The following is a 21,558-nucleotide window of genomic DNA, read 5'->3' as shown; positions in this document are numbered from 1 at the left end:
GACGGGCTGCCGTTGGCCTAGCAGTGAGAAGGGATGAGTTCTCCAAGGATAGAGAGCAGAGGGCTGCGGCCTGGTCCGAATGGGTGACTCCACACTTACAGGAGGCAGGAAGAAGAAGGGCCAGCCGGAACCAGAGCGATCAGAGGCGGCATCAGCATGGCCACAGAAGCTGAGGGATTTAAGAGCATCCAGACTGCAGAGGCTGAGGAGTAGAGAAGGAGGCCTCTGACTTTGGAATAAGGCAGTTTAGAGGCCTTTGGAGCAGCTGCTTCTCTGGAGAGGAGGGTCCGGAGCCAGGCCAAAGCTGGCAGAGTTGTAGAGGACGCAGGGAGGAAGCTCGTGTCCAGGGCATTGGTAGGGGAAAGGGAGGAAGCACCACTGGGACTTGTGAGTCACTTCCCTCCAGGGGCAGAACTGAGTGGAGTCTGTGTGCCCAGTGGAGATGGAAGGGCATTCAAATTACTCACTGGAATTTCCAGCCAACCCGGGTGGGGTGGAGTGGAGATGCCTTGGATGTTCAGGGAGCAGCTTCTGAGAGGTTTCAGGGTTTGGAAGAAGTGGGTGTCGACACTGCCATGCTAGGTAGGGGCATGGGGAGTGGAGACAGGGGTACTCTCGGAGACTCCTGAGGGCCCCTCATGTTCCTTTGGGTGGGGGAAGGGACACCGTGCCGGTGGGGGTGGCGGTCCCTTGGGCTGTTAGGCCCTTCTCCCATTACACCTGCTTGTCCGACCGGAGCGGGCAGCCCATGCCGTGCACTCAGAGCCTGCAGGATGGGAGACAGACTGGCACAGAGCCCCGGGCTGGCACACTTGTGCCCTGGGGAATGCCAGGCCTGGATTTTCCCAAGCGCTGGGAACAGCCTCACCCGCCCAAACCAAATGAGGAATTGTTGCTGAGAGGGCCCTTCAGATCTACCCCGGCTATTTATAACCCAGCCCAGGCGGGGACAGGGAAGAACCAGGGATGAGGGAGAGGGCGGGTGTGGGGTGGGTTGTGCCTCTGGGGAGCCCCATCAGCCCTGAGGCCCCAGAGAACCTACCCCAAATCCCTTGGTCTGCATTTCAGCTATGGTGACAGGGAGAAACCTTTTACTGGTGAGGACAGCTCTAATAGAATGGCAGGAGCCCCACCTAGAGCTCAGAACTTCCGCAGACTTTTCTGGGGAGTTGGGATAAGGAACCATGTCCATTCCTCTCCTTTTTCCCTCCTCGCTCTTCCTCAACCCTCCACCCAGCTTGGAGGCTCAGCCAAGGGCCCTGTTCTCGGCTGAGATGCCCAGTGGGAAGGAGAGGTGATGACCCCAGGTGGGCCTAGGATGGCGCGCTGTTAACCCCCGCTTTGGAATGCATTTCCAAACGAGCTCCAAAGAGTTGGACTCTTCCCCCTGTGGCCATACAGTTGCCACCTGACAGGGGATGTGCCGTGTGCATAAGGAGGCCGGTGGTAGACACCCAAGGCATTAATGGACAACTCAGACACTGTATCATTAAGAACCACACTGGCTGGTCTGGCAACTGTGTACTGGGAGAGACACTTGTGAGCTAGAAGCATCAGGAAGATTTTGAGGAAATCCCTGACTAGAGATATGGTTTGGGGGCTGGTGGGAGATTGAGGGGATTGGCGTGAGTGGGGCTGGAGCTTCAGGGCTCATTACTCAGCATCCAGAGTTTTCACTTGATCTGTCTGGCTGGTGGCACGTATTATACAGGTTTATAAAGATAAGTAGTGGGCTGGTCGTGTGTGAAGCTGAATTTGATTCCAAGATGCCAGGTCCAGTGATGAAATGGGACAGAGGTGATATTCAAGGAACAACCCCCCCCCACACACACAAACACCTCCCAACCTTCCCTCAAAGAAACACAACCAACTGCAAGAAGGCAGCAACCTTGTCTGTGGGCCTGATTCAGTGCACAGATGTGTTTCATTGAGACTGCATCATGTTTTGTTTTTTAAATATAATTTATCTGCCATCATTTTTAAATTGAGAGCTATCACCTAACAATCCGGATTCCAGCTTCTCTTGAATAATCCAAGATGGGGCAACCTTGAGCCTGCACTGCCCCTGGCAGCCGGCAGCTGGAGCTGAGTGACAGTTTCTTCAGTTCACCTGGTCCCTACCTGGCTCATTTCACTAACTAATCTTACCTGCACCCTCTTCGGTGCTGGAGTTGGCAACCTTTGCCCTAGGTGTTGTGAAAGAGCTTTTCCCAGCTGCTGCCCTTAAACTCCACCCCCATGAGAGTAGATGGATTACATCTCTGGATGGGGCTAGGGGACCAGAGTTTAGCTTCTGTAACCATGGAAGAAGCCAGGGGAAGCAGGCTGGGGGTGGGCAGGGCTGGCGTGCTCCTGGTCCTGGGTTAAGTGTACCCTCCCCTGTGGGGCTGGTTCTACTGGGCCCAGGCCCCTCTTGAGGGAAAAGAGCTCTGAGGAGGTGTGGCACCTCCGGCTGCCCGAGGCGGCCCAGCTGCAGCCCCTGGCTGGCACTTGTGCTTTCGTGGCGAGTCAGGTCAGGCCTCCTTTGCACAAAGCCTTGTTCCCTCAGCCTCGGTGGCGATGGAAAGAAACTATGGTTTGTCACCAGGGCTTGGCCTCCCTTCCTCAAAGGTGTCAGAGCCTGAGGCGGAAATGAGAAGGGGCTTGTAGGCATCCCAAGGTGACACCGAGGTTGGCCCGGGGGCCCGCGAGGCTGTGCTGGCAGCTGCTCGTCCGCTCCGCCCCCGCCTGCCCGCGGGGCCGGTGAGGGGCTGTAAATAAAGCCTGTCTCTGGGAAGCGGACCTCCCCCTGCGCCCGGCCCGGCTGCGGCCTCGTCGCCCCTCCTCCGCGCTCCCGAAGCCTCCGCCAGCCGGCTGGCCCGGCGACCGCAGAGAGGGAACGGCTCCACCTCACCCGTCGAGTCGTGCATTTCCTGTGTCTTGAGAGCGAACGCGGACCTCCGCGTCCAGGAGGGCGGGATCTGTGGGGCCGCCGGCGGCGGCGGCGGCGGCGGCGGCGGCGGCGGGGCGCCCGGCCGGGCTGGGAGCGGCGGCAGGGAGCGGGGCCCCGCCTGCCTGGAGAGCCGGCGCGCACGGCAGGAAGGGCCGCGGCGGCCGGCAGGGGCGCGCGGGCTCCGGTGACAGCCCTGGAATCGCGGCGGCGGCAGCGGCGGCGGAGCTCCCCGCGAGAGGCGGCCGGGGCCGCACGGACGCCCCGCTTCCCCTTTCTCCGGGAGGACCCGGAGCCGGCGGGCGGGAGAAGGCTCATAATGGAGCCTTTCATCGGCAGCCGGTGGCCGGGCGCCAGGACGGACTCCGGGGAGGCCCGCGTGCTGGTTTAGGCCTGCCCTGCACGCTCTTCCCGTCCCCGCCTGCCGGCCTCGCTCCTGGGCGCCGGCGGCCACGGCTGCCGCTGCCGCTGCCGTTGCTGCTGGGACCCTGCTTCCTGTTTGCCCTCCGCGGCTCCCGCTGCCATGGAAGAGGAAGAGGAGGCGATAGGCTTTTTGGACAAGGTCCTGGAGGATGAAGATGTGTTTCTCCTGGAGGAGTGCGAGCTGGGAACCCCGACCAGCCCCGGCTCAGGGTCCCCATTCTTGGTGGCTGTGAAGGTGGGAATGTGACACGCCCTGGATGCTTGTCGGGGGAGGGGGCAGGGCTCGCAGCTCTGACTGCTGAAGTCTGTGCGGCAGAAATGGCTGATTTGTGCACAAACCTTGTGGCCGAGTGGAAGCACCTCAGCCTGAGAGGGGCTGGCGCCTGCCTGCCAAGGGATGCAAGGGGCTGTGCTCTGGGCACAGCTGTTCCTGGGGGAGAGGCGCAGTGCCCGCCGCCTCCCCCTGGACCAGTTGTCCTCAGGGGGAGTGGCTGCTGGCTTTCCCCAGGCCAGTTGTGCAGAGGGCTTTCTCTGGCAGTGACATGAGTCCCCTGGTGGGCACGCCAGTGGTGTCAGCCTGCTGCCCCAGAGGAGCTGGTCGACGTGAAACTAGGAGGCCGTAATTCCTTGTTTCCATGGCAGCAGTGGGATAAGTGCACTTGTGAAGTTCAGGCCAAGGGAGCCACTCTCTTCCAAGCAAGTGGAATCTGGTGAATCTGGGCTAGGGCATGAGAGCATTTGGAGAGATTGAGAGCCAGAGGTCCCTGAACTTCCTTGAAGGGAAAGAATTGGATCAGCCGAAGAGGGGCGGTAACAGCTGGCTTGGAGGCAGGAGCCAGGTGCCTAGGCACTTTACCCAAGGTGGGCATAGGCAGGAAACATCTGCTGGACCCCAGCCCACCGACTCTGGGGCTGTCTCGGCAGCAATGCCTCTGTTTAATCAGAGAAGTTGCCTCGAAGGTAGAGCAGGAGGGGAGTGGTTGCCTCAATCCCCTTCTCTTCACGCCCCCCCCACCCCGCCCCAGGGGCCGGGATTCCACTTGAAAGTGCACCAGTGCTGCCTAAGGCATGCACACCACACCGTCCTTCCTTTCTTTCACCTCTAACCTCAGTGTTTTGCTCACCTCCTCTCTGTTCTGTGGCTTGAAGGGAGGGCCAGTGAGAACGTATGGCAGGGAGCTCACAGACTGCAAGCCAGGCTGCCTAACAGAGAGCGCCCGTCTTGTGGGGCCCGAGCCTGTCTGCCCTGGCAGCACTGCACCCCAGAGGGCATGGTGCACGGAGCATTGCTCTGGGCAGGAGGCTGTCGCTGAGCCTCTCTGGGCCTCTTTGTCCCTCCTGTAAGATGGGGGATCACTGCCCTGCTCCACCCGTGCTACAGTGTGGATCAGAGGAGGAGCTAATGGAGGTAAAAATAGACTGCAGACCCACGGGTAGATGGCTGATGTGTGGAAGGGGCGGAGCAGTTGCTGTAGGCCTGGGTGTGGGGCAGAGAGGAGCCGTAACGTGAGGCTGGCAGTGGCTGGCGCCCCAGCCCTGGTTTTCTCATCTGGTGCTAGCTCGGCACACTGGGGTAAGTCACATCTCTCACTGGGCCCCCAGGGCCTTGCCCTTAGGGTCTGCCCAGCCATCCCAGGAACAGGATGGGGAAAAGGCTGTTTATGAGGCAAGAGCACCTGCTGGGAGCTTAGTAGTAGTAGTGTGTAGGGTGGGACCTCTGTGGGTTCCTAACGGCCCTTCTCTGAGACACCCTCCCCAGCACAGATGGGGTTCCACTCATATGCTGCCTTATGGGTCCTCCCTTACTCTGGACCTCTAGTCTGGCTTATACCGGGCTAGCCCCTGTTTCATTCTGTTTGGAACTCTAGACGTGTGCCTCTCTCCTCCAGGGCAGGGCCCTCTTGTTTTCATTGTGAACGCTGCACGGTGCTTGGTGTGTGGCTGGTGTCCAGTGGCTTGGTGGAATGAGTGAGGCTCCATGGAGCCCACACAGGGCGTACCATGTCCCTGGCCTTATTCCATCTCAGAGGTGTTCTAAGGAGGAAGCACACGGATACCAAAGGGGCTTGGGTGTACATCACACCTAAAAATGCTGTTCCTCCCAGAGCCCTGTGAGCGCCAAGATGGAGTCTTCCTCTCTACCTCGCTGCCTCAGTGTTCCCGGACCTGTCTCCAGCACTGGGGGGAGGGCCCCTTTCCTGAGTGTTGGGGGATTCCAAGCCCCCTGTCCCAGCCTGAACACGTCTAGGATGCCCTTCTCCTCTACCAGGCTTGGCCATCTATAGAGGGAGAAGACGAACAGAAAGCTCATTGATTCATTCAACAAACACTGTCAGGTTGTGTTCTATTCAAAGCAGGCTGCCTGGGGGAGGAGACAGGTGAACAAGGCTTGGTCCTTTCTCAAAAAGAGTTCACAGTTCAGGGTAAGGGGGCAAGTTCGCAGATAATAGGGAGGGCCATGAGAAGGGTTCTGATAAAAGGGTACTAAATTCAGAGGAGGAGGGACCACTTCTCGTTGAGTCAGGGCTGGACTGGGCGCATGTGTGTGCCCGTGTGTGTGTGTATGTGCACGTGTACATGTGTGAGGTCAGGGCTCATTTCTGGAGGGTGTGCTCCTGTCCTGGGCTGTGGACTGGGCACACTCCTGCATGGTAGACTCTTCTTGGCGGCTGGTAGAAATCCAAGGCAGTTCTCTCTTTGCTATTACTTTACTTCAGGAGTACTTACCTTAAACAGTAGTCGTGTTCCTGAGCACACGTCCAAATGCCAGTCCTATAAATCAATCCTGTTTTCAGTGTGATTTCCGAGATGCTTCATCTTCCTGGGGGACAGATGTGAAGATGGCAGTGGGTTTCTCCAGAGCTGGAGCTTGCTATGCGTTTCAACCCACACTCCCCTTTGAGGAGTTAATGGTCTATAAACTGATAATAACGTGAATACTGATAGCAGCATCACCTTCCCTCTGTAAAGTGTTGCGTACGTCCCCCAAATCTTTCATAGGATTCTATTTAAAGGTACCTAGGGCTGATAGGGGCCTTGCTATATAAAGAACTCATTTGTCAGGAATTTTGAAATCCTTTTGTAATGCAGATTAACCCTTCAGGTTAATTCTGTGCCGATTTTTAATGGATTATCTGAACAACCTGTGTTTCTTTTTCACTTGTCCAGGTCTCCGCTCCCTCCATGTGCAGTGATGGCCATGCCTGTGTCCCCCACTTAGGTTTTTTTCCCGAAGTGTGGGCCACATATGAGATGATTTGAGAGATGATTTTAGGTGGCACCTGGATATATATTTTGCACTTTAATAGTTAGGCGTAAATTTTAATGTATCTTAGAAAAGAATAGGGACTTCACTGGTGGTCCAGTGGTTAAGACTCCGCGCTTCCACTGCAGGGGCACGGGTTCCATCCCTGGTCAGGGAGCTAAGATCCCACGTGCCGCGTGATGCAACCAAAAATAAAAATAGAAAAGTGACTTGCACATCTTTCCTGTGATTTCAAATATAATGCTTGGGATAAGGCTGTGCTTTTAAGAAGCCAGTTGTTGTGAAGAACAGTATTAAGTAAATTATAGTGCCGGTGGTATGTATGACAGAACTGCAAAGGTGTGGGATGTGAATAGCTGAACTCTGAAAATACTGCTGGACCCCATGGGACCTGCCTGCAGCTTCAGACAGCAGGGAGCCCAGAATATGGAGATCTACCCTTTAGGAGGGTCCCCCAGCGGTGCCCGCCCCACTACCCCCCCCCTCTATTCTGCTGAGGAATTAGCTGAAAGAGACCTCCCTGGTGCCTAGGGCTGGGGAGAGGAGAGAATGGCTGGAGTTGAGTCCCTGCATCGACTCAACTCAGGGAGGGGCCAGCTGTCCTGGGGTTGAGGCTGATACTTGGCATGGACATAGCGCCTAGACCCAGTGGCATCTGCTCTGACCAGACCCCCCCATCCACGGGGTGCTCCTTGCAAACTGGTGTGGCCCATGGACTGAATTCTACTGTCTATGGAGCTGCTTGGCCTAAGGCTCTGAATTGCAAGTGGCCCTGCTTGTTCAGCCCACGTTGTTGTCTTGGAGGAGATCAAGGCTCCTGGAGAGAGTCTTGACTTGGCCTGGAACCAAACCTTTGGAGACTTTATTTAGCCCCGACTGTAGAAGACCAGGCCAGGCCAGAGCCAGCTAAGCCTTACTTGCAGATACTGTCCCTACCAGAGTGACTTGACCTCTTGGATTTGGGGCCTCAGGCGGACACTTTCAGCCCAGCAGATTATGTAAAATACTGGGCATGAACGAGCCCCCCGTGGCTGCTGCATTTCGTAAGCTCCACTTGGGGAGGAAGTGGGGACAGTGTCACCCAGATGGCAGCTTCCTTGTGCTGCAGGACTGGCAAGCAGCGTGGCACGGGCTCTGGGGGCCCTGAACTCCAGAAAACCCCTCCCTGGAGATTCTGGGTGTGTGGGCACCTCTGGAGGGCTCTTTGGGAGCGGAGACTGTCTCCTTCACTTGTCTTCCCAGTGCTGGGCACATGGTGGGGAATGAGTGAATGGATGTTGAGCCCTGGTGTTTTATGGGATGATAATAGCTCCAGGAGGATTGAAGAAACAATTGTGAATTTCCAGATAATTCCAAGCCAGGGACAGGTGGGGTCTGAGGAAAGCCAGCAGTGTAGCGTCTTTCATAGGATGAGGTTTTGGGTGGTAACTGACAACAGGCCACCTGTTGGTAAAATGCACAGAATTTAATTTCACATCCTTTCCCATCACCTCCACCCCCGTGCCAGCCAAAATGTCAGGGTGAATGTGGCCCAGAGTGGGGACTCTTGGGGGTGACTACTTACTGCCTTCTGGGGGGTTCTTTCAAGATTGGACTCTGAGGTTGGAGTCTCACGAGGAGCGGGTCCTGCTGCAGTGGGCCGTCACGGGGCCTGACACAAGGGTCTGTGCTCATGCCAGGGCGGGGGAAGCCTTGGTGGGGCTGTGAGTCACCGCGTCTTCACCCTGGTCCTGGTCCAGCCAGCTCTACATTTAAGCTCACATTGTGCTTAAGTGACTTCCTTGAGAGGGTGTTTGCCAGGCCCTCAGGCAAATCCCCAGCTGGCAGGGAACGGGAAGGGAACGGGGCACAGGAGAGGAGCGCTGGCCCCCGACGGGGAGGGCGAGTTCCCATTTGTCAGGCTGGGGAAGCAGCAGGCCTGACCTCGACCTCCACTCCCACCTCCAGGGCTGCGAGCCCTACTCCAAGCTCCGGTCTCATTCCTTGGAGGGGGTGCTGCCTGCCTGCGATGCCCACAGCTCTGGGCAGCTGGCATTTTCCACTCTCTGTGACTCAGAGGGATAATGATAACACCTTCTAGACTGTGGGATTCCAGTGAGTTAATCCATGGAAAGTGCTTAGAACCGTGCCTGGTACTTGTGAAACCATCAATAAATAACCATTGTCTCTCCCTAAAGCTTGGCATCCATGCTGGTCTCCTAATGCTGCCGGAAACAAATTACCACACATTTAGTGGCTTAAAACAACACAGATTTATTCTCTTACAAGTCTCAAGGGTCAGCAGGGCTGCATTCCTTCTGGAAGCTCTAGGGGAGAGACCCTGTTTCCTTGCCTTTTCCAGCTTCTAGAGGCCCCCTGCATTCCTTGGCTCCTGGCCGCATCCTTTGTCTACAAAGCCAGCAGTTGTAGCATCTTTCAGTCTTGCACTCAATCTCTCCCCGTCCCCTTCCGCCTCTCCCTCTCCTTCTGCGGGCTCATAGCCTTATTCTCTTGCCTGCCTCTCACAAGGACCCTTGTGATTACATAGGGTCCACCTGCTCATTCATTCCCAGGATAATCTCCCCACCTAAAAATCCTTAACTTAATCAATTTGCAAAGTCCCTTTTGCCGCATAAGGTGACATAGTCACAGGTTTTGTGGATTAGGAGGTGGACATCTTTGGCAGGACCTTGTTCTTCTATCACAGGATCAGATTACATTTCAGAGACTGGGAGAGGCAGCCTCCAGCACAAATTGCTAACTGGTTTGCTGATGGAAGGTCAAGGGTTAAGTCCTTCACCTGGGGAAAGGGCAGGAAAGCCTGTGAGAACATGCTGGGGTGGCCATGCAGCAGGGGGAAAGCAGCTCTCCTTCGGACATAGGAGATTTCTGGTAGCTTCAGACACTCTCCCAGCTTATGCTAAGGGTGTGCATTTGATGCCCAGAGAGGGATCTGTTTGAGATTCCAGTTAAGCATCCGAAGCTTGAGAAAGGAACAGGAGAGTGAGGAAATCATCAGAGCAGTGGATGAGACCAGAATTTGGTGTTCGAGGACCTGCAGGGGAATCCCAGCTCTGCCACTTTCTGGCTGTGTGGTTCTGGGCTAGTCTCCTCCCTCTTTTAAGTCTTATTTGTTTGTTTCCATTCGTAAAATGGAAAAATATAGTACCTCCCTCAGGGAGGTATTTGAGAGAGGGATGAAGCTAAATGAGAGAGTGGAAAGGACTTACAAGGCTTAATAGATGGCAGGTGCCCACATGTTAGGGGCATCACGTGGTGCTGGGCTTTAGGGGTGTCCAGAGGAGCGTGACGCAGGTGCTTCAAAGACCCTACAGAATCACCGTGCAGGTAACAAGATAGGGCACGCGTCAGGTGCTGCGGTGGTGCCACAGATTCTGACACGAGAGCTGACACTGCAGGCCAGAGGCTTCAGCTGTGTCTTCAGGAGAGAAGACCCCATGTGGGAGAAGGCATTTCAGGCAGCAGGGATGGCGAGAACCAGAGTTCAGAGGCTGGAACATTCCTGGCATGTTGGAAAGGCAGAGATCTGATGGCTGTTGGGGAGATTGGACAAGTAGGGAGAGGCACTAGGACCATTGCCGGTGTTTAAGGAGAGAATATGCTGAACCCGCATCACACTTTGTAGTCATATGTTTATATTTACTCGGCTTTTGTGTTTTTTTGTTTGTTTTTTAACATCTTTATTGGAGTATAATTGCTTTACAATGGTGTGTTATTTCTGCTGTATAACAAAGTGAATCAGCTATACATATATGTAAATCCCCATATCTCCTCCCTCTCACGTCTCCCTCCCACCCTCCCTATCCCACCCCTCTAGGTGGTCACAAAGCACCAAGCTGATCTCCCTGTGCTATATGGCTTCCGCTTTTGTTTTTTAACGTCTTTCTTTCCCACTAGATTATAAGCCACGTGAGCATAGGGGCTATTGAATGCTTGTTTCCCGTTGTATCTACAGGGTCTGGTGGGCATTTGTTGAATGAATAAATAAATGAGTGAAGAACCTACTTGAGTCCCCCAGTAATCACATTTGGCAGCATTAAGTCTTTGACAAGCCTCAGGTGTAGGGTGGCGTTCCGTGAAGGCTGATCTGGCTCTGGTGAGTGGAGCGGAGAGAGCGGCACTTGGAATCCAGTGGGGAGTGGGATGCTGTGGGTCTCTACCACAGCAGAGGAGAGGGTGGAGCAGAGGGAAGAATCCTTGCAAGAGATGAGCAAGGACACTTTGAAGAGCTTGGGGACTCAGTGTGGCAGAGGAGGGGGAGAGAGGAGGAAGAGGGGGCCAGGAATGACTTGGGGATCTTAGGTGACAAGAAGAATTTTACGTCTTTTCACTCAGGGAAGGTTTTCAAGCACTTTCTGTGTGCGGGGCACTGTGCTAGTTGGTGGCCACTCAAGGCTAAATGGGGTATGATCTCCACCGTAGAAGAGAAGGAATTCTGGAGGGAGGAGGAGGCCTTTTGGCATCTGTGCCTTACGCAGTCAGGAAATGCTGGCGGGGGTCGGGGGGTACAAGGGGTAAAGTTGATGGCCCACAGCCAGCACCTTCCATTGTGGGATTGAACCCTCAGGGACAGGAAGATATAGTCAGAGGTGTAGCTGGAAGGCCACTCGGCCGGGGTTCCCATGCCCACTTCCATCCCATCCTCTCTATCCCTACTCCTCTCTGTTTACACATCACTTCCCCGGGGCACCTCCTCTGGCCCCTGCTGTGCCCTCCATGTGACCGTGCCCTGCCTCAGTCATGACTCCGATTTCCCTTCTTAACTGTCTGTATCCCACCCCCCACCCACACCCCCGTTAAACTGCTCCCACACATGGGGTCAGGTTCTTTTTTATCTTGCTCACTATTATAAGGTTGAATAGGTGGATGGATACAAATAAGGAAATGTGGGGAAAAAAAGGACGGGAGAGAATTAAAGCAAGACATTAGCAGTAGGAGTAAGGGTGATTGTTTTTCCTTTTATATTTTATATTATATTTCCTTTTATATTTCTGTATTTTACAAATACTTTCTATAATAAGTATTTGGCTTTTATCCCCTGCAAAAGTGTTAAAGAAGAGAAAAAAGGCAAGAAAACAGGCTGCTCAGGATTTTGGTCTCCCTTCTCATGAGCTGTTGGCTTTTGATCTGCTTTTACAGGTGGAAGCAGGGAAAGGCCTGGAGATGAGGAAGCTGGTTCTCTCAGGGTTCCTGGCCAGCGAGGAGATCTATATTAACCAGCTGGAAGCTCTGTTGCTGGTGAGTATATACTCTGGGGCCTTTGTGCTCTAAAACTGCTTTTGGAGTTGGAGAGGGAGGGGGACCTGGACCAGTCCTTCCCAGGGGCGGGGTCTGTGGTACTACTCTGCCTATGGCTTGGCAGCCAAGGTCACTGAAAAGGCCTCTCAGCCCCGGTTCTCCATTACCTGCCGTGGGAAAGGTAGAAGAAGAAGCACCACCTGGTTGGGGGTGGCAGACACTCCATCATCCCTGACTGTAGCGCAGGCATTACTAATGGATCACAGTTCTCTATCCAGGTGGGGTCTTAGCCTCCGACTCCGGCTGGTACTCTGGGCAAATCTCAACAAGTCAATCACGTGGAGACCTCTTTGTCATCCCTAGTCCCGTTCCTTCCTTCTCCCTGGAGTAGTTAACCGCTCGCCCCATCCTGAGGCCCTCTGGCCGGAAATGTGTTGAAGGGCTGTCTGTGTGGTTCTGAGAAGCTCTGAGGCATTAGACAGGCTGCCGCCCTCTGTGAATGTGCCTTAGTTTCCTCTCCAAGACGGAGGCGTTGTTGTGAGAATCGGACTGAGAGGGGAATAATACAATGTTTTCAAAAGGTAAAAGTAACCACACAGATATAAGATGTTTTTGTCTCTGAAGAAGGTGCATATTAGATGCGTCTGGATACTTACTATGCAGAGTGATTGTGGCATGTGAAGTTCTCTTCCTTGGGTGTTGCGCAGTCTGAGACATCAGCTGATATCAGAAAAAGGAGGGATAAGAAAGGTAGGTGTAAATCAGTAGATAGTCATTCTTACAAGAATTGTAAGATACGCATCTATGTACTTGCTGCGATATATGAGGTATTGGCACCCGGTGTCCCAGGGGACTTGGCATTTATTACCCCAGGAGTAACTATTGAGATGTGTAACTGCTTTGTAACACACGGGGATGAGTTGGTGGTCGATCTCGCTGGGAGTTTGTTGGTCTGCACAGTCATTTTTTCAAGGGAGGAACAGTTTGGCAGGTCCATAAGGACTCGGGTCTGGGGCCAGAGCTAGGGCAAGACTTGACGCTGCCATTAATAGTAGACTTATGGCCCCTGTCTTTCAAACTGTGCAACTTAACCATTAGTGGGTAATGTAATCAGTGTAGTGGGGTGAACCAGCATTTTAAAACAAATGAGAAGGAAAATGTCGGCATGCATCCCATGTGGTAAGAATAAGTACTATTTCATGCAACTTTTGGCTTGTGTGGATATGTGTATATGTGTATGTACGTACTGGGCCACATGTTTTCTTACATGCGTTGTCGGTTTTAAAAACCACTGGTGGGACTTCCCAGGCGGTCCAGCGGCCAAGACTTCGCACTTCCAATGCAAGGAACAGGGGTTCAATCCCTGGTTGGGAAACTATGATCCCACATGCTGCGCGGCGCAGCCACTAAATAAATAAATAAATACGTACGTAAGTAAGTAAGTAATTAAAAAAAAAACAAAAAACTGGCTTTGGGCAAGCCATGGGTAACCTTCTTGAGCCTCAGTTTCCTCATCTGAAGATGAAAACAAGGCCATTACCTTCTCCCTCTCCTTCATGGGGTTGAGAAAATCAGGTGATCCTTTTGGGGACCTAGTACAGTGCCAGGTACTTAGACACTGAGATATTATCCGAAGGAAGGAGGACAGACAGACGAAATACACCTTATAAACTATGAATTGCTGTGCCCAGACACAGGGGCATAGTTGTCATTACTTAAAGGATGCATATTTGAAAGAAGTTCAGAGGAACCAGACTGCCTGGCTTTGAATCCCTGCTCGACTGCTTACTAGCTGTAGACCTTCAGCAGATTAATGAACCTTTGTGCCTCATTTTGTCCACCAGCAAACTGGATGTACTAATATTAGTACTCTCTTCATGGGGCTGTTGTGACGGGTAAGTGAGTTTGCAGGGGAAGCTCTTAGAGCCTGAGTGTGAGTGGATTCTAATTTTTTCTCCTGTTCTGGGAAAGAGCGCAGGTTAGAGCTTGTTTGTTTCTATCAACCCACCAGTTCCCTGAAGGAAGGGGAGGTACATGTTCCCATCAGAAGCATGCCCCTCTTAGAATACAGCTCGGTTCTTATCTGTCACTGGGCCTAATTTGAGTCCCATTTGTCTGGGTAAAGATAACAGATTTAGGGGCCAAAACACTCCCTACCTGCCTGCCTTTCTAACAGCTCACGCTCTCAAGGTAAAAACTGTGAGGCTGAGGCTCCCAGTCCTGGGGTGTGACCCAGGGTAGGTCCCTCCTCTTCACCCCAGCTTGTTCATCCTGGCTTGGTTCTTTCTGGAGCAGAGGCAAGAGCTAGGGAGGGACGAGCCAGGAAGCCTGGTCTGCACCTGGAGGCCCCTCCGGAAGAGGGGGCAGGACCCTCCACGGCCACAGTCTCAGATGATAAGCCTCAGAGATGAGGAATCAAGCCCTCCTCTCTCTCCTGGAGCTGGGGGCCCTTCCCAGCTACCCAGGAGCTAAGCCCTTTGCTCTTTGGGGTGATCTGACAAAGGCGTTCAGAGAAGAAAACCTGTCTTCCCTAGCTCCCTCCGCCTCCCACGCCCAGCTCTTCTTGCCACCCTACCCCCATTCCCGCAGCTCTTCTCCTGAGTGTTTGTTCTCAGTTTCACACTTCCTGATACGCAAACAGCTGGGCGTGTGTAGCCTGGACTGTGGACACACAGACGCAGACGGGGAGGCCACACAGGAGGCTCTGTTCCCGCCACCTGGGTTGCTGGCTGGGCAAGGTTTGGTAACCTTCCAGAACCCTCCAGGTTCCTGATGGGCTCAGATGACAAGGGAAGAGGATCTGGGAGCTGGGGCTGAGGTGGGGAGTGGAGGAAGGGGGCAGACCAAATGCATGTAATTCTGCAAGTCTCTGCAGGCTGCAGGTGAGCTGGGTGCTCCCTCTGGCCTGCCTTTGCCTTAGCACCTTCCAGCCCTGGGTCCCACCTGGCCCTCCTCTCTTCGACTCTCCTTCTGGAGTTTGCTTTGCTCCTTATCTGTAAGATAGGTTCAGGACGCTCCCCCGACCCCTCCACCCCCGCCCCCAGCCTGTGGTGATAGTTAACAAAAGTACATGTGGCAGCCTCCAGGCCTCTTGGGATAGGAGGTAGAGGAAGTGGGCCGATTTCTTTCCCTGGTTTCGAAAGTCAAAAGGCAACTTGCTGGGGGACAGAAGAGACAAATGACAGTGTGAAGTCATGAAAGGAGTTCGAACCCGCCTGGCCCGCCTTCCTGAGGAGCACTTCATGGGACACCCAGAGCCAGAGTTAACTCTAATAAAATGGGGAACTGGCACCCCGTCCTCTGCTGCAGGATTCTGGGAAGAGGGAGGGGTAGCAGGTGTGCTCTGTCAGGAGAGCAGGGCTGCCTGTGCCTTTCTGCTGCCCTCCCTGCCCGAGGCCTATTTTCAGGCCTTCACCAGATAAAAATAACTGCCTCCCAGGGTCTCAGGCATCCAGCACTTTCCCTTCCCCCAAAGGCCCCCCCAACCTTGTCCTGAGAACCAACGGCCTGATGCCCCAAGCGCAGTCCCTGTCTGTGTGACCTGCCCCTGGTGAGCACCGGCGCTTCCCCTTTTGCAGACAGAGTGGGACTTCAGGAGGAAGCAGAGCAGTTGTGTCTTGTCCCTGCATAGGCAGCTTCTGAGAAATCCTGACCCCCCCCTTCTTCCCCAGGACTGTTCTCTCCTATTTCCTTTATTCCCCCCGGGTGGGGATTGTACCCCGGCTGGGACAGGGACTCCGCGGTGACTTGGACCCTCCTCTGGACCTGGGTAGATAGAGGTAAAAAGGGTAAACTCTGACTGATCCCAAGGGCCAGCTCTGTATCCTTCACGGAACATCGGGAGCCATGAGCTCAATGTCGCTGCCCACCTGGGGTGGGGAAAACATTCTTATTCTCCTGGCCCCGGTTCCCTCTGTGTCCCTGACTGCCATGCTTCCCCAGGCCCCAACCCTCCACTTACTCTGATATTCCCTCTGAGGCCCTTTCCCATCACCTCCTCTGTGAAGCCCTCTCCGAGCTGTGCCAGTTGGTTGGTATTTGACAGTCCAAGTCGAGTAATAAGTGTATCTTGCTTTGTCCACGAAAATGTTTCATTTGTGTTGGTCCAGTTTACCCAAATAGATTATAACATTGTCCGGAGCAAGGAGCATGAGTCATAAAAATAATCTCCTGAAGGGAAAATTGGACCCCGTCACTCCCCTGTTTCAATCCCTCCGGGGAAAGCCAGGTCATTACATGGGCTTAAAAGCCGCATTCCTTCCCCCTGTGTGATCCGGCCTCTGCTCACCCCTCCAGCCCTCCTTCAGGGCCCTGCTCGCCAACCCCCTTGCTCGCAGCACACAGGCTCACTGGCTTGCTTCTAGCTCCTCTCTGTGCCCAAGCTATTCCCACCTTGGGACCAGGCGTTGAAGAGCTCTGCCTGAAATACTGTCCCCTTTGCCCCCACGCTTCCATTTCAGGTCAGTGTTTCCTTCTTGTCCTTCAGCAGGACATCCCCTTATTTCCTTCATTGCACTTATGTGTGATTTTGTGTTTGATTGTTTCCTCGTGTTTTGTTTGTCTCCCCTACTAGATGGGAGGCTCCATGGGGGCAGTGGTTAGTGAATCACTGAATACCCCCTACACCCCCTGGTCTGGCCTTACGTGGACACTTGGTCCATTATTTGCGGGGTAAATGGTTACAACAGCAGCAGCTAACACTTACTGATTGCCTTCTGTGTGCCAGGCACATACTCAATATTTTAGATAAATGATGGCTTTTGATCTTCCCATCAGTGTTCTTGAGAAGGTAATATTATCCCGGTTTCACAAACAAGGCTGCTGAGGCCCAGAGATGCTAAGTGACTTGCCCACAGCTGTTAAGCGGCAGAATGGGGACTCTGGCCCACACTGCCTGGCCTGCACCAGGTCGAACCCCAGCCTGCTTTCCTAGCAAAGGGCTGGACGTTAACGCCTCATTGGTTCCAGCACTGAGAGGGTCAGAGGAGGACTTCTGCTTTTTCCTGCTTTCATCATCACGTCTGGATTTTTTAGAGCTGGGAGGACAGGGGAGCTAGAAGTCAGAGCATTGTCTGGGTCTTTAAGTAGATGGGACTTCCCCTTGTGGACAGACAGATGGGAGGATAGAGTGAAGCCTGGCTGGACATCCGGCAGCCGTGGCTGGCTCGAGCTTGGGGGTCTTCTCTCAGGGTGAGCCAGCAGTAACTTCAGCCTCCCTCAGTGGAGGTGTTCCCTGCAGTCCAGCACTGAGTCACCCATTCTCTGCTAGAATGCTTGCCTTGTCGAAAGCTCGCTACCTAATCCTGTGAGGTAGTGGGGGGCGGCTCTAGTGAGCCCATACCTGCACCTGCAACTTCTCCTTTCTGCCCTCTGGGTCTCCAGAATGACCCAAACTAAGTCAAAGGCCTCTTTCCACACAGCCCTTTATCTTCACAGTAGATGAAGAACACCAACCATGTCTGACTCAGGCTTCTCTCTCTCAAGTAAACGTACCCCTCCCCCCCCACCTCCCCACCCCCATGCCTTCTCTATGGGGCAGGTTCCCAGACCCTCTCCCCTGAAGGGCCTTTGGTGTGCAGTCTGGGCATCTTTGGGGGCTTTAGGGCTGAAGGAAGGTCAACCATGGAGGAGCTCTTTATCCTTCAGTATCATTGATTGTTTGTTTCAATGATTAATTTTAATAGCTTTTTTTCCTGATTATAAAATTAATATTTACTCACTGGAGGTGATTTAGAAAATACAGAAATCCCACTGAAGAAAATGTATCCAAGCCTCATTTTCCCCTCATGTTGGGCTTTAAGGTGATAACTTCAGCTCCCAGCAAGTGTTGGGAATGGTCCTGAGCTTCCGTCTGTCACCTCACCCTCTCCACCAGCAAGCCTTGGAGCACCTTGGTGTAGATAAGCAGAGATGACAGATAGGGATATTGCGTGTCATCTTGCATGTCAACCTCGGCATTGAGAAAGAGTCTGAGGCTACGACAAGGCTCAGTGAGGAAGGTCATTGTGATTGCTTAGCAACGTCTGCCATGGGTACAGGAGGTAGTGCGGTGGCATGCGTGCCACGCTCACTCTCTCTATACTAAGTGATGGGAACTTAAGATATCAGTGCAACTGAGATTGGTTTGGGTCCCTTAGAAACTCTATTCCCCAAGTCCTAGAATCATGTTCTGTTTCTTGGAAGGAAATAGCTAAGGGGTTGAGTTCCCAGTCAAACCCTCCTTCCCACTGAAGCATGACAAGGGAGTTTGTGACTCAGAGCATGAGGCCATTGTGGAAGAAAGCTATGGACCCTGTTAAACCATCAAGCAAACCCAGTACAGGCTGAGAACCAGAGGTCCCTCAGGGGACACAGGGCGGGAGAAATGTGTCCTGGCACCACCCCTCGGACCTGATGGGACTGCTGGACCAGGCTCCCTCTTCTTACAGTAATGGGTGGCTTGCTGGGGCCTGTGACAGCAGCTGCTCCATTCAAACCACGCTTCAGGTACCCTGGCCTCAGTGGCCTTATCTGGGCAGAACTCGAGCAGCAGGAGGGCCTAATCTGGGCCCTGGGCCTGCTGACCCTCCGGTTGATTTGCCTCTCACCTCTGCTCTTTCTTCCTCTTCTCGCCCAGCCCATGAAACCCCTGAAGGCCACTGCCACCACCTCCCAACCCGTGCTCACCATCCAACAGATCGAGACCATCTTCTACAAGATCCAGGACATTTACGAGATCCACAAGGAGTTCTATGACAACCTCTGCCCCAAGGTGCAGCAGTGGGACAGCCAGGTCACCATGGGCCACCTCTTCCAGAAGCTGGTGAGTCTCCCGTTGATTGGAGGGCCCTTACCCGGGACCTCAGTGGAGTTGCCGGTGTTGAGAGAGGACTGGTCAGCCCCAGACCTCCTGGCCTCCTTGAAGGCCTGAGTCATTTCTGAGTCCTGGAGGAAAGCCTGGGCTTCTGCCTTATGGGGAACCTGGGCCTGCTGCCCCGACTCCCGGCCTCCCCCAGTGAAGCCCTAGACTGCTTCTAGGGCTGCCAGGGACAGGCCACGTGGGTAGGTGCCCTTGGCAGGGCACTGTTTCTCTCACCTGGGGGCTCCAGGGCTGGACCGAAGGCTCCCCTGCTGGGCTGCAGGGCCCTGTACCTCAGCCGGCAGAGGGGCAAGTGCCAGGTGGACGGGCAGGGACTGCTCACCTGAGACTTCAGACACTCGCCTCACTTCCGCGCTGCCTCTGAAGTGAAGAGTCGGGAGGGAGACCATGTCAGCCAACGATCCTCTCCTGAGGACCCTGGAGCAGGAAGCACTAAGAGCCCAGCCCACCCGCAGGGCAGGGAGAGGGACAGAGGAGGTGGAAGTAGCATGCGGCCCTGGTCGGGAACGACCCTCTCCTCTAGCTCGGTGTCCGTCTCTGGCCGCGTCCCCCGAGGACCCCCAGTCACACCCACAGGGCCCCCACCGGCTCTCCGCCACACAACCTCTGCCAGTCCAGCAGGCGGGATGGAGCTCAGGAGTCTGTGGCCCTATCCTCTGGGTATGAGTGTGGGGGGGCGGGCAGGGAGCAGTGCTTCTCCGTTTCCTCCCCTGCAGTGGTGGGACCCGTTGAATGGACAGGGCTCTGCTTTTCTTGCATGGAGAAGACTCTTGCTTGGATGCTCCTAGGCCACAAGCTCAGCATGCTCAAAACTGAACTCATTGGCTCTGAAGTTCTTTGCTCTTTTCCCTGCCTCTGTCTCAGTGGGTGCGGCCATGTCCCAACCCCCGTCCATCCATGACTCCCTGGGGGCTCATCCTTGGCACCTCCCCTCCCCCACCCCCTAACACCTCCCTGCATCCCATGGGGTCCACTTCTTTAAAGCTCACAGCCACCTGCTTCTCTCCAGCCCTCTGGCGCCCTCACCTGGACCACTGCTGTGGCCTCATGAGTGGCTTCTGCCCCAGACCTGCCTCCCAGGCAGCCTCTGGCCTCTACCTAAAAGCAGGAGAGCGTTTTCTAAACTCCTGACCGGACCTCAAGTCCCCCCTGCTCAGGGATTTGGATAAAGGCCAGGCTCCGAGGAGTGGCTTATGAGACCGTCTGCTGCTGGCCTCAGCCCCCCCCCCCTCTGCGCCCCCGACACTGAACCTTCTGGTCTCAGTTCACACTGCAGGCGCGCTTGACCTCTCTGTACTTGCGCTCTAGCCTGAAATGTCCTTTTCTGTCTTATCTGGCTTCTCTGGTCAGTTTCCAATTTAGAAATGACCTCCGTGGAGAAGCCTTCCACAGCCTCTGAAATGCAGCCCCTATGCTTACCCGCTCCGTGAACACTAAACTGCCCAACTCCCCAGAACCATAAGCTCCAGGAGGACAGACTGTATTTTCTTCAGTTTGGGCCCCCAGAACCAGCCCAGTGATCAGTACATGAATGAGTGAGTGAGTGAAGGAACGGGTGAATGAGTGCACCGTGTCCTTGACCCCTGGGACCAGGCAGAAGTTGGAAAGGCATTGAGGAGACATCACAGGACCTGAGGTCTGTGTCCTGAGGGACAGCAGTGTTACAGAGATGAGCACAGTTTCTAGAGCCAGGTCGCAGCTGGGTTTGAATCCGGGTTCTGCCACAGGTTAAACTTGTGACACTGGGCAACTTACCCAACTTGTGGCTCAGCTTCCTCATCTGTAAAAACGGGGATAATAAAAGAAAAATAAAAACAAAACGGGGATAATAATGGTATTTCGTTTATTGGATTGTTGTGAGGACTGAGTGAGTTAATACCTGAAAAGTTCTTGGAACAGGACTTGGAATATAGTAAATGAGTAAATACCCAGGAGTTAGCCATTATCATTACTGTTATTACTATTATTACTGCTATTATTATTATTATTAGGAAGAAGCACCCCTGAAAGGCGTTGTTGCCAGGGAACTCCACACTTCTGGTTCTGGTAGCCCCAGAGTGCTGGCCCCAGTTCAGGGATGATGAGCGCCCAATCACTTCCCGCCTGGTCCAGGAGCCTGAGCTGATTGGCTTGGTGGGCAGCCTCTCCTCAGCGCTCAGGAGGGCAGAAGAGAGCAAACCCCGGTGGGCGGGGTGGGGGGGGCCTGGAGCAGAGTGGAAAGGCTGTCCCAGTTTATCTTTGTCACTTGGACCCTGCTGTCACCAGGCTTCCCCATTCTGGTCTGAGCTTCACTGGCCTGGCTATGAATTTGCTACCCCCCTCTTCCCTCCCCCTGCATCATGAACTGATGTCTGAAGCCCCTGGGGCTACAGGCTTGGGAGGAGGCCGGGCAGGCCAGGCATCTGGAGACAGTTTATTTTCAGCTGGTCTCCGAGTATTTGATTATCCATTACTGAGAGAAGGGAATTAGCATCTCCGTTATTTGTTTTATGGGATCACCCCAGTGCCAAGCTGCTGTTTCCAAGCAACCTCCACTTCCCAGTTAATGGCCCTGGCAGGCCAGGCCTTGGACTCTGCAGACTAAGGTGCTCCATGGAGATGGCAGTGCCTGGGATGGCCGGTGACCCCTGCACACAGGCCTTCTGCCCAGGTGGCTCCTGCTTCTGGCTCACCTCTGGCTACTCCCTTCTGTAGTGGGATAGGAGGGTAGCGTTCCACCCTGAGCACCCAGCCTTTATCCTTCTGTGGGAAGGGGGACAAGGAATGTGCATACTTAGAAGAATAGCAATGATACTTTGGTTTAGGAAGTGACTGGCTAGCACATCCCCTGTAGCTCGGGACACC

General features: G+C 54.2%; 1 protein-coding gene across 3 annotated transcripts in view; it reads left to right on the top strand.

Annotated features, from left to right (window-relative positions):
- The window catches only part of ABR (ABR activator of RhoGEF and GTPase), a 178,161-nt gene that overhangs the window by 94,198 nt on the left and 62,405 nt on the right, over window positions 1–21,558 (top strand). For 2 of the 3 annotated variants that reach the window (XM_022595769.2, XM_022595770.2), the window contains exons 3-4: window positions 11,757–11,855; window positions 18,472–18,657. In XM_022595769.2, coding sequence (XP_022451477.2) covers window positions 11,757–11,855; window positions 18,472–18,657 — 285 coding nt within the window. Of the gene's footprint in view, window positions 1–3,024; window positions 3,588–11,756; window positions 11,856–18,471; window positions 18,658–21,558 lie in introns of those variants that run through there. The other variant, XM_022595771.3, reaches the window with a different exon arrangement.

This window comes from Delphinapterus leucas, chromosome 19 (genome assembly GCF_059928025.1).
Source record: "Delphinapterus leucas isolate spDelLeu-1000000601 "Yukka" chromosome 19, BTC_Dleu_Yukka2, whole genome shotgun sequence".
Lineage (NCBI taxonomy): Eukaryota > Metazoa > Chordata > Mammalia > Artiodactyla > Monodontidae > Delphinapterus > Delphinapterus leucas.
The sequence above is the reverse complement of the archived record's forward strand: the minus strand, read 5'-3'. Positions and strand labels throughout refer to the sequence as shown.